This window comes from Pristiophorus japonicus, chromosome 1 (assembly GCF_044704955.1).
Source record: "Pristiophorus japonicus isolate sPriJap1 chromosome 1, sPriJap1.hap1, whole genome shotgun sequence".
Classification (NCBI taxonomy): Eukaryota; Metazoa; Chordata; class Chondrichthyes; family Pristiophoridae; genus Pristiophorus; species Pristiophorus japonicus.
Window position 1 is genome coordinate 474,671,939 of NC_091977.1, and position 13,083 is coordinate 474,685,021.

Here is a 13,083-nt window from a genome sequence, read left to right on the forward strand (position 1 = left end):
TTTTAAATGGTGAGAAACATTTAAATGTTGGTGTTCAGAGAGATTTTGGTGTTCTTGTGCAAGAATCACAGAAAGCTAGCATGTAGGTACAGCAAGCAATTAGGAAGGCAAATGGCATGTTGTCCTTTATTGCAAGGGGGTTGGAGTATAAGAGTAAGGAAGTCTTGCTACAATTGTACAGGGCCTCGGTGAGACCACACCTGGAGTACTGTGCACAGTTTTGGTCTCCTTATCTAAGGAAGGGTCATCATCATCATAGGCAGTCCCTCGGAATAGACAAAGACTCGCTTCCACTCTTAAAATGAGTCCTTAGGTGGCTGAACAGCCCAATACGAAAGCCACAGTCCCTGTCACAGGTGGGACAAACAGTCGTTGAGGGAAGGGGTGGGTGAGACTGGTTTGCCGCACGCTCTTTCCGTTGCCTGCGTTTGATTTCTTGGTGATGAGACTCGAGGTGCTCAGCGCCCTCCCGGATGCACTTCCCCCACTTAGGGCGATCTTTGCCAGGGACTCCCAGGTGCCGGTGGGGATGTTGCACTTTATCAAGGAGGCTTTGAGGGTGTCTTTGTAACGTTTCCTCTGCCTACCTTTGGCTCGTTTGCCGTGAAGGAGTTCCGAGTAGAGCGCTTGCTTTGGGAGTCTCGTGTCTGACGTGGACAATGTGGCCTGCCCAGCGGAGCTGATCAAGTGTGGTCAGTGCTTCAATGCTGAGGATTGCCTGGTCGAGGACGCATCTGTCCTCCCAGGGAATTTAGAGGATCTTGCGGAGATATCGTTGGTGGTATTTCTCCAGTGACTTGAGGTGTCTACTGTACATGTTCCATGTCTCTGAGCCAACAGGAGGACGGGAATTACTACAGGCCTGTAGACCATGAGCTTGGTGGCAGATTTGAGGGCCTGGTTTTCGAACACTCTTTTTCTCAGGCGGCCGAAGGCTGCACTGGAAGGATATACTTGTCTTGGAGGTGGTACAACGGAGGTTCACTAGATTGATTCTTGGGATGAGAGGGCTGTCTTATGATGAGAGATTTTGTAGAATGGGCCTACACTCTCTGATGCTGAGAGGTTGTTTCCCTTGGCTGGAGTATCAAGAACCAGGGGTCACAGTCTCAGGATAATGGGAAAGCCATTTAAGACAGAGGGTTGTGAATCTTTGGAATTCTCTGACCCAGAGGGCTGTGGAAGCTGAGTCTCTGAATATATTCAAAGCTGAGATAGATAGATTTTTGGAGTCTAGGGGAATCAAGGGATATGGAGATCGGGCGGGAAAGTGGAGTTGAGGTCGATGATCAGCCATGCTCTGATTGAAGGGTGGAGCAGGCTCGATGGGCCATAGGGCCTACTCCTGCTCCTATTTCTTATGTTCTTATGTCTCCATATTATATCAGAAAACACAGCACCCCTCGAGGCTGGTTCCCGATGCAGGGTGTAACATTGGGAGAATAGCTCATGGAGGCTACTCACTTCAAACAGAGGGATAGAAATACGTCTCAGACGGTTGTGGAAAACAGACGGTATCACATTGGCTGCCTTTAGTCCACTCCCATCAGATATTTGGCTCCATTGAAGTCAGTGGAACTGAATATCGGGCAGGGCGTGTAACTAGCCGCTGATGTGATGTAATCATGCCCAAAATGAACTTCTATCCCAGAGACCCTTAATTCAATGTGAAAACACTAAAGTAAAAGCACTGGATAAAGATAGGCATTTTGAAGGCTTGTTTGCAGGAATTCTGTCTTCACTCCTGAGAGGGATTCATGTTTGATAGGAGGATTGTTTAAGGAAGTGATTGGAATTATGTTAACAAATAAATTGAGAGTGGGTGGCCATGAGCTTGTCAGCTCCCTTTTCACCGATGGGGCCTAAATTTGGTTCTAACCCAGGTTGATATAAAATTAGTTGAGTCATTGGCACTCAATTTCTAGTGGATGTGGAATAAAATCCTAAAAACACTCATGATTTTGCCGAAATGGATAGTCCATGTGGGAGCAAAGGAGAGTCCTTTGCATTATCAGATGTGGCTCAGTGGATAGCACTTTTGCCTCTGAGTCAGAAGGATGCGAGTTCAAGTCCCACTCCAGAGACTTGAGCATAAAAATCTAGGCTGACACTCCTGTGCAACACTGTCAGAGTTGCCATTTTTCGGTTGAGATGTTAAACTGAGGCCCTGTCTGTGCTCTTGGATGGACGTAAAAGCTCCTATGACACTATTTTGAAGAAGAACACGGTGTTTAACCCCAGCGTCCTGGCCAATATTTATCCCGCAATCAATAGCACTAAAACGGATTATCTGATCATCATGCTGTTTGTGGGAGCTTGCTGTGAGCAAATGGGCTGCCGTGTTTTATTACAATCAACTACACTTCAAAAAGTACTTCATTGACTGTAAAGCGCTTTGAGATGTCCAGTGGTGGAGAAAGGCACTATATAAATGTAAGTCTTTTTTCTTTTGGTGCAATAAGGATGCTTTGAGTTGGGATTTGGGGCATTTTATGGGGTCCTAAGTACAGGTGGTTTACTATGATCTAACCACAGCATGTCTGACCTTAATGTCTCCTACGCTGTCGATGCCAAGGAGTTTATTGTTCCCTGAATTGTCTCAGCTTGATTAGCGTGAAAATTCTCCTGAAAAATCATGTGCATAATACGGAGCCTGGATGGTTTTGGGTTTATTATTCCCCTGAATGTAGCGGGGATGTCAGAGATTACATACAGGCTGTCAAATGTTCGTGTGACTCCCAAAGTTAGGCAGGAGGCTGGTTCCCTGGGGTTTTAGGCAAGATAAATGAGATGGAGAGTGGCAGGAATGGTCTACCATAGCCGGAGAAGGGAGAGGTAAAGGCCAGAAGTTTAAATTAAAACCACCTTGGTCTTTTCTGACCCCATGCCGATTGCTGCAAGATATTGCTGGTGGGTTCAGCGCCTGCAGGCCTCCTAATCCCGAGAGTTATAATCGTGTTGCGGCGCCAATGTCCTCAACAGGCTGCGACTTTCTAAGTTTAATTAGGTGCCACCTCCACGGTGCTGGAATCCTGGCATGGGGAAGGAATGTGTCAGGAGCAAGGCGCGATCCTCCTCTTCCCGCCATTTTCAGTATCCACTCATCCCATTCGTGCCAGACAGGCTGGGTTAAAATCCGGTCTTGGGAATCAATATAAATCAGACCACCAAGCACAAACTGCTCCTCATCCACAGCCACAGATTGCAGGCATTGGCCGTGTCAATCTCCTAAATGCAGAAATCTCCTGCACCTTTTGCATTAACCACATCCATTTTGCAATTTTAATTGACTTTGTATTATCTTGGAGGTATTTTAATCACTTTCTGTTTGAGGCCATTATTGTTTCGGGGTATACATTTTATTAACTTAAAAGCAAACCCTGCTTTGCTATGTTGCAACACATTTACAAAGAAAAATGAAGTAAGTGATCATTAAACGTTGGCTAAGATTGATCAAAATGCCTCAGCATAAACTTGTTATCAAGAAGGCAAGTTAAAGTGAAAAGCAGCAGAGAGTTGAGTCTGGAGTTAAAGAACAACAACCCCCATTTTGCTCGTTGTAATAATGATTGTGAAGCTCTGGGTGACCAAGAGGGAGGCCGGATGAGCAGAGGGCAGGCAGCTGAGGAGAATCAGCCAGCCAGCCAGACTTAGCAACATTTCCTTTTCCTTTACACAAGCTCTAAATTTTAATTTTGAACGAAAATATAGAAAATCTTGAGCTTGCAAGGAAGGGAGCCAAAAAACAGTTTGACTCAGTCACAGGAAAAGAGATAGAAAACTGGAAAAACAACACTGCGGGATTGGAGCATGCCCCCGAGACTAACACCCAAGAGGACAGCATCGGTTCATTTTTAAAATTCAATACCTAGTGAGATGTCAAACTTTGCATTTAACATCACAAGATCAGAATGGCCTTTAAAGATGGTGGAAATTGTGGCTCTCCTGATGACATCTCAGAAATTATATGTTGTGCACATTGCACAGGTCCAGGTTCTTTGGCCCGTTATTTTTAATGTGAAGAGCAGCAGCAGATCTGAGTTGTCGGAGGGTGCACAAACAGGAAAATTATATAAAACAGTAATCCATAACTATCAAAACCCAGCCATTTATTTGTGTCATCTTCTTTCGTATGGTAGCAGCAAAGCAAATCAAATGTCAATATACAAGTCAGATATCCAGGCCAAAGCTTCCAGTGTAACAACGTGGCTATCTTGTTGGCTGCCTGCGAATTTCCTCGGAGTACAGTACCCAGTGATGTGCTCCAGAGTCTGATTAGGAGCTCCACAGTCGCATGATGAGGCTGCTTTAATCTTCCATCTATAGAGAAGGTGGCAGCACCTACCATGACCAATTCTGATGCGGTTGGTTGTCCGCTGTTTGTGAGGAAGGTTTGATCCTACAGCTTTTTACTGTGGGGTCCTCTATAAGGTATGTCACAGTTCTCGTTCACAGTGTCAGTCGGCCGCGATCGGCATGTCTTTGCTTAGTGTAGCGATTGTATTCTCCTGAAGACTGCGTATTCGCAGCATAGGTATGGTGGTGTGATGTTTGCAAGCACGGGCAGCCAAGCTGTTGGTGTCGACAAAAGCGTACTGGTGATAATTCTCATATTGGAATTAGCTGGACATCAACAGATTTGACAACCATGTCAGAGAGCAGTACTCCGCTGTAGAGTACACCAGGGCAAGTGCTGTCATACGGAGGGTTTGAGCGTCTGCTTCCCATGCGGATCCGGTGGGTTTCTGGATCAAGTTGACCCTACTCTCTAGTTTTTTCCCAAGGTTTTTACTTAACCTGGACCAATCGGGCCTGAAAAGTAATTCCAGGCGCCTACAAAATGCACTTAAGCAGAGTCCGTCAGGCTTACTTTAAAAATAACTGACTGTTCAGAGGGCTGGCCACTCAGAGCAGGCTAGAGGATGGGAACGAGTTAATGGCAGCAGTAAATAACCACAGGACTTATTTGCAGTGTTCAACTATTTCACCACTGTGATTCAAAGAGGCCAAAATTTCAAACTAATTGAAAGTTTTCCATTTGATCTAGATGTGGAGTTTATTGTCCATGTCGACGGATGAGCCTTTGCTGTATGACAAGCAAAGGACTCAGTGGCACATTAATCATTGAGGAGAGACACCATGGCCAACAATACTATGTTTCTCTTTGGCAGGACTCTGAATATTATTCATGACCTTTGACCTCTGGCAGTGGAAAGTAAAACTTAAAAAAATATCTAACTTGTTTCTTTTCATTTTATTCCCCCTGTTCCTGTTTCTAGTTCTGTCTCTGGGGGGTGTGAGGGGCGGGGTGGGGGGGTAATTTAACCCCCCAAAACAGGTAGATTTGTGTCGGGTGGGAGGTTAAAATGCAAAAAAATCTGAAAAAAGAACCTGCCCACTGCTGGTTTTAACGGAGGCGGGACAAAGGGCGGGCGACAAATCCGTGCTCAGGACTGGTCGTTGAAACCTTTTAAGGAGGCCGCGTGCCTCCATTTTTACAGGATTTCTATTTTTAACCCATGTCGGCTGGATTTCTCAGGTCTCGAAGCCCAATAGGTCAAAGGTGGCAAGAAGGGCTGGATCCATCAGGTAAGTGCCTTTACAGCACTGCTTGTAGGCCAGGAGGAGCAGGAGTGATTACTCCAGGCCCAACAACCAAACCCGATAATCAACCGCCCCCCCCATGATCTTGATCTGCCCCCAACCGACCTCTCCGCTCCCTCCCCCCGCCCCCCTCCCTCCCCACCCGCTCCCCTCCCTCCCCACCCGCTCATGATCACCGACTACCAACCACGTGCATCTAGAATCTTAAAAATTACAGCGAAGATTGAGGCTATTCGGCTCACCACTTCAACTGGAACTATGTACTCTAATCCTATGTATCTGCCTTTTGTTCAAACTCTTATTGAATTCTTCATTTTCAAAACTTAAAATTGACTTGAAATTGTTTTAAATGATATAGTTGTGACCACTTGTAGTAAGGCATTCTATGTTCTAATAACTGAACAAATCTCTTCTAATTCCCCACTTTGTTCCTCTAATAATCCTCGGTGTACAGATGTATATATGCAACCACATAACGAGCTCCTCAAATTACTCATTTAAAATGATAGTAATTTCTGTGGGGAAAGAAATCAGTGAAATTAAAAAGTATTAATTTTCTTCTGGGAAGAAATGCATGTATGAAGTCAATGTTTTGTCACAGGGTAATGTTAGATTGGTGTGATCAGAACACTGCATGTATGTTGGGGGGGTGGGGGCAGGCTTTGTCTGTCAGGCTTGGCTAGGTAAAGAGGTATCAGAAATCCTGCATATATAGTTGTTATGCTGCAGAAAAAGGCAGATTCAATAGTAACTTTCAAAAAGGAACTGGATGTATACTTGAAAATGAAAAATTTTCAGGGCTTCTGGGGAAAGAGCAGGGGTGTGGAGCTAATTGGATCACTCGTTCAAAGAACCAGTACAGAAACAATGGGCCGAATGGCCTCCATCTGTGCTGTAAGATTCTATGGTGTTGGGCCTCTGAGGGTTGGGGACTCGTTCCTTGTGTAGCACAGGGTGGGGTGAGTTTATGGTTGCATTCGGATTTTCTTGATGAATCTGTGTGGGTGTGATTTCCAGCAACGTGTTTCACACTGCCTGGTGCTTCCAAGGTTTTTAAGCCAGTCCGTACATTACCATCTCTGCTGCATATGTCCCACAGATGTTTCACCCACATATTGTGGGGGAGATTTCCACTCCACCATATGAGTCGGGGGTGGGAAGACTATAAAAATCATAACTATCGTTTTTATTTTGATCACAACAACTTTTGAGTTCTTTTAATTGTTTCTATATAAAAGTCAGACATTTTTATGGTAAGCTATTTTAAATTTTTCTCTCCGTCCCCTCTTAAGTCTCCAAGTAACTGATTAAAGCGTTGATAAGTGGAATCATGCAACACAGAAGGAGGCCATTGTTCCTGTACCAGTGCTTTGAACGAGCTATCCAATTACTCCCACTCCCTTGCTCTTTCCCCATAGCCCTGAAATGATTTCCCTTTCAAGTATTTATCCAATTCCCTTTTGGAAGTTACAATTGAATCTGCTTCCACCACCCTTTCAGGCAATGCATTCCAGATCCTCATAACCCACTGTATAAAAATAATTCTTATCTCCCCGCTGGATTTTTTGCCAATTATCTTCAACCTGTGTCCTCTGGTTACCAACCCTCCAATCAGTGAAAACAGTTTTTCCTTATTTACTCTATCAAAACACCTCGTCATAGAAAAATAGAAAATAGGTGCAGGAGTGGGCCATTCAGCCCTTCAAGCCTGCACCACCATTCAATAAGATCATGGCTGATCATTCACCTTAGTACCCTGTTCCTACTTTCTCTCCATACCCCTTGATCCCTTTAACCATAAGGGCCAAAGGGATCAAGGGGTATGGAGAGAAAGCAGGAAAGGGGTACTGAGGTGAATGATCAGCCATGATCTTATTGAATGGTGGTGCAAGCTTGAATAGCCGAATGGCCTACTCCTGCAACTATTTTCTATGTTTCCTTGGATCCCTAATTTCCCTTGTTAACCAAGGTTGAGCCACCTTCCTAGTTTTAATTTTACTCCAGACAGAGATGTACAATTGTTGAAGTTCATCCATGTGATCTTTAAATGTTTGCCATTGCCTATCCACCATCAACCCTTTAAGTATAATTCGCCAGTCTTTTCAAGCCAATTCATGTCTCATACCATCGAAGTTACCTTTCCTTAAGTTCAGGACCCTAGTCTCTGAATTAACTGTGTCACTCTCCATCTTAATGAAGGGTTCTATCATATTATGGTCACTCTTCCCCAAGGGTCCTCGCACAATAAGATTGCTAATTAGTCCTTTCTCGTTACACATTACCCAGTCTAGGATCGCTAGCCCTCTAGTTGGTTCCTCGACATATTGGTCTAGAAAACCATCCCTAATACACTCCAGGAAATCCTTCTCCACCGTACTGCTACCAGTTTGGTTAGCCCAATCTATATGTAGATTAAAGTCGCCCGTGATAACTGCTGTACCTTTATTGCACGCATCCCTAATTTCTTGTTTGATGCTGTCCCCAACTTCACTACTACTGTTTGGTGGTCTGTACACAACTCCCACTAGTGTTTTCTGCCCTTTGGTATTCCTCAACTCTACCCATACAGATTCCACATCATCCAAGCTAATGTCCTTCCTTACTATTGCATTAATTTCCTCTTTAACCAGCAACGCTACCCCACCTCCTTTTCCTTTCTATCTATCCTTCCTGAATGTTGAATACCACTGGATGTTGAGTTCCCAGCCTTGGTTAGGGACCCATGTCTCCCTAATCCCAATTATATCATATTCGTTTATAGCTGCCTGCGCAGTTAATTCATCCACCTCATTACGCATACTCCTCGCATTGAGGCACAGAGCCTTCAGGCTTGTCTTTTAACACACATTTTGAACACCTCTAATAAATCTGCACTTAACCGTTTCTGCTTTAAGGAGAACAGTTCCAGCTTCTTTCCACAAAAGCACTGACCACACTTGATCAGCTCCGCTGGACAGGCCACATTGTCTGCATGCCAGACATGAGACTCATAGAAACATAGAAACATAGAAAATAGGTGCAGGAGTAGGCCATTTGGCCCTTCTAGCCTGCACCGCCATTCAATGAGTTCATGGCTGAACATTCAACTTCAGTACCCCATTCCTGCTTTCTCGCCATACCCCTTGATCCCCCTAGTAGTAAGGACCTCATCTAACTCCTTTTTGAATATATTTAGTGAATTGGCCTCAACAACTTTCTGTGGTAGAGAATTCCACAGGTTCACCACTCCCAAAGCAAGCGCTCTATTCGGAACTCCTTCATGGCAAACGAGCCAAAGGTGGACAGAGGAAACGTTACAAGGACACCATCAAAGCCTCCCAGATAAAGTGCAACATCCCCACCGACTCCTGGGAGTCCCTGGCCAAAGACTGCCCTAAGTGGAGGGATGCCGCTGAGCGCCTCGAGTCTCATCGCCGACTGCCTGCAGAAAACAAGCGGAAACAACGTGCGGCAAACCTGTCCCAGCCTCCCTTACCTTCAACGACTGTCTGTCCCACCTGTGGCAGGGACTGTGGCTCTTGTATTTGTAATGTATGTATGCCTGGGTTTACCTGCCACCAGGGGGAACGACCGTCGGAGGTCATTGGGCCACAGACACACACGTGCAGCCCTTGGATATAAAGACAGCCTCCATGTTTAATCCTCACTTTGATAGCTAATAAAGTAGAATCAGGTCACACCTGATTGAGTTCACGGTACTGAACCTATTGAGTTATTGCGTACTCAACATTTGGCGATGAGGCACAATACGAACTTTCACGCACAAAAAAAAAATGAGCACTGTCGGAATCCTGGAACGATTCGTGGCAAGAGAAGACTCTGAGGATTTTACAGATCACCTCGATCAGTACTTCGTGGCCAACAAGATGGATGAAGACACTGACGCATTTAGGCGCAGGGCGGTTTTCCTTACTGTTTGCGGTCCAAAAATCTATGGCCTCAAAGAATCTGCTCTCACCTGCACGTCCAATGGAACAGACCTATGAGGAATTGTGTGCTCTGATTCGGGACCATCTCAAACCTAAAGAAGGCATCATTATCTTGAGATATCGCTTTTACAAGCATGTTCGTTCTGAGGGCCAGGATGTGGCAGAATTTGTTGCCGACCCGAGACGTCTCATTGGGCTGTGTAAGTTTGGAACCGCGATGGAAGACATGCTGGGCAACATCTTTGCAATAAGCATAAACCATGAGGTGATCCTGCGGAAGCTGCTAGCTGCGGAGACACTGGATCTGAACAGAGCCATCACGATCGCCCAGGCTTGCCTGACCACAACAGTCGATAGTGCAAAGCAGATATCCTCGCAGAGTCAGAACTCCACGGCAAGTACTGTGCACTAGATTGTGTCGTCGGTTGGCAGAGCTGCATCTGGCAGGGCCTACCCGACTGTGTTTGCGAAGCCTGTAGCTGCTCGAAGTCCGCCATTGGGCACGAATCCGAAGTCACCCATTGGGCACGAATCCGATTTCACCCTGTTGGTGTTGTGGGGGCAATCATCAGCCTCATCAATGGATGATGATGACCGATCCGGAGTGGATCCGGCAATGCAACCCGAGGAGGAGGTGTACATTCGTTTCTGACAAAAAGCCAACCAATAATGATTGAAGTAAAATCGAACGGCGTGTCGCTATCTATGGAATTGGACATGGGTGCGAGTCAGTCAATTATGAGCCAGAGGATTTTCAAGGCCATGAAACCCAAACTGAGTCCAGTAAATGCAAAATTGCAATGCCTACACCAAAGAGCTCATACCAGTGATTGGCAGTGCAGCAGTCAAGGTGTCGTACGATGGGACGGTTTATGATCTATCGCTGTTCCAGGCAATGGTCCAATGCTGTTCGGCAGGATTTGGCTCAAAAAAATAAAGTGGAACTGGAACGATATTATAGTTTTGTCATCGGTGGATGATGCTTCGTGTGTTCAAGTGTTTCGCAAATTTCCCTCGCTGTTTGAACCAGGCATCGGCAACTTCACGGGAGCCAAGGTGCAGATCCACCTGGACTCGGATGCAAGACCCGTCCATCACAAAGCCCGGGCGGTCCCGTACATGATGAGTGAGAAGGTCGAAATCGAAATGGACAGACTCCAAAGTAAAGGGGTCATTTCACCGATCGAATTTAACGAATGGGCTAGTCCCATTGTTCCTGTGCTGAAGAGTGATGGCACTGTCCGGATTTGTGGAGACTACAAGGTTACAATCAACCGAGTTTTGAAACCGGATCAGTACCCGTTACCAAAGGCTGATGACCAGGGGAAAGTCATTCACCAAATTGGATCTGACGTCCGCCTATAGGACACAGGAGCTTATCAAATAATTGAAGAAACTTACAAGCATCAATACGCATAAAGGGCTGTTCATTTACAAGAGGTGTCCTTTCGGAATTCGCTCGGCTGCAGCTATATTTCAGAGAAACATGGAGAGTTTAATGAAGTCCGTCCCTTGAACCGTGGTGTTCTAAGACGACATTCTGGTCACAGCTCGTGACACTGCCGAACACCTGCACAACCTGGAAGAGGTTCTACGTTGTCTGGACAAAGTGGGGCTCAAGCTGAAACGTTCAAAGTGTGTCTTTATAGCACTGGAAGTCGAATTCCTGGGAAGGAAGATTGCTGCAGACGGACTCAAACAGAGGCCATCAAAAATGCACCCAGACCTCAGAATGTGACGGAACTGCATTCGTTCCTTGGTCTTCTCAACTACTTCGGTAATTTCTTACCTAAATTGATCACGTTATTAGAGCCACTGCACATGCTGCTCAGAAAAGACGACAACTGGGTTTGGGGTGTATCTCAAGACAGGGCCTTCGAGAAGGCTAGAAATCTGCTTTGTTCCAACAAATTGCTGGTTCATTATGACCCGTGCAAGTGGTTAGTATTGGCCTGTGACACTTCATCACATGGGGTTGGTTGCGAGCTCCAATAATCCAATGAGTCGGGAAAACTACAACCCGTTGCATATATGTCGAGAAGCATGTCTAAAGTGGAAAGAGCTTATGGCATGATAGAGAAAGAAGCTTTAACCTGCGTATATGGGGTTAAAAAGATGCATCAATATCTGTTTGGGCTTCGTTTCGAGCTTGAAACCGATCACAAGCCGCTCATATCTTTGTTTTTCGAGCATAGAGGTATCAATACCAACGCGTCGTTGCGCATCTAGAAGTGAGCACTGATGCCTATGATTTTCATTCGCCATAGACCTGGCACCGAGAATTGTGCCGAAACATTGAGCCATTTACCGTTGCCCAAGCCTGAGGTGAAAACGCCACAGCCCGCAGACCTACTGTTGGTCATGGATGTCTTTGAGAGTGAAGGATTGTCTGTCACTGCTCAACAAGTTAGGACCTGGACCAGCCAGAATCCGATCTTATCGGTTGTAAAACGCTGTGTCCTTAGTGGTGATTTGTCGGCCATCCCCAGGGAAGTGTGTGATGAGACCAAACCTTACAACCATCGCAAATAAGAACTATCCATTCAATCTGATTGTTTGCTATGGGGTAATCGTGTAGTTATGCCCAAGAAAGGCAGGGAGAGATTTGTACGGGATTTACACAGTACCCATCCCGGTATTGTGATGATGAAGGCCATTGCCAGGTCTCACGTTTGGTAGCCTGGCATTGACTCTGATTTGGAGTCATGTGTGCATCAGTGCAACACTTGCATGGAATTAAGCAATGCACCAGTGGAATCTCCGCTAAGTCTGTGGTCGTGGCCATCCAAACCATGGTCGAGGATTCACATCGAATATGCGGATCCTTTCCGAGGCAAAATGTTTTTGGTGGTGGTGGATGTTGTGTCTCTGCAGCTTGTTACAAACTCACACGAGGCATGGAAATATCAGACATGGTCACTCTGTGACCTTCACTTTATTCCCAGGACGAAAGAGTGCTGATCCTGGGTGGGACCTCCCCTTTTATACCTGGAAGCCTAAGTGAGGAGCTCACTCCCTGTGGTCGGAGTGTGCATTACAAGGGTACAGGTACAGTATGCATGAGTTACAGTTACATACTGATAGTCATTGCAAGATGGTGAAATACATGACATCGGATGCGTATTCCAAATGGATAGATTGTGTAATCATGTCATCCAGCACATCCACAGCCACCATCGAGAGCCTTCGTGCCATGTTCGCAACTCATGGTCTGCCCGACATCGTTGTGAGCGACAACGGATCGTGCTTCACGAGTTTGGAGCTTCAAGAGTTTGAGACTCAATGGTATCAAGCACGTAAGGTCAGCACCATTCAAACCCGCGTCCAGTGGTCAAGCGGAGCGGGCCGTCCAAAACATCAAGCAGAGCCTGAAACGCGTAACTCACGGTTCTTTGCAGACTCGCTTGTCACGCATACTGCCTAGTTACAGGACGAGACCTCACATGCTCACCGAGGTCCCCCCTGCTGAACTGTTGATGAAGAGAGGTCTCAAGACCAGGCTTTCGCTTATAAGAACTAGGAACAGGAGTAGGCCATCTAGGCCCTCGAG

At 45.9% G+C, this 13,083-nt stretch overlaps 1 protein-coding gene across 4 annotated transcripts in view; it reads left to right on the plus strand.

Moving 5' to 3' along the window:
- LOC139276483 (UDP-N-acetylglucosamine transporter TMEM241 homolog) overlaps positions 1-13,083 on the plus strand; it is a 243,578-nt gene that overhangs the window by 167,207 nt on the left and 63,288 nt on the right. The window contains exon 15 of one of the 4 annotated variants that reach the window (XM_070894564.1): positions 5,048-5,257. The exons of the other annotated variants lie outside the window; for them this stretch is intronic. Within the exon in view, the coding sequence (XP_070750665.1) occupies position 5,048 (1 nt within the window). The 3' untranslated portion in view covers positions 5,049-5,257. Of the gene's footprint in view, positions 1-5,047; positions 5,258-13,083 lie in introns of those variants that run through there. 4 annotated transcript variants of the gene reach the window in all.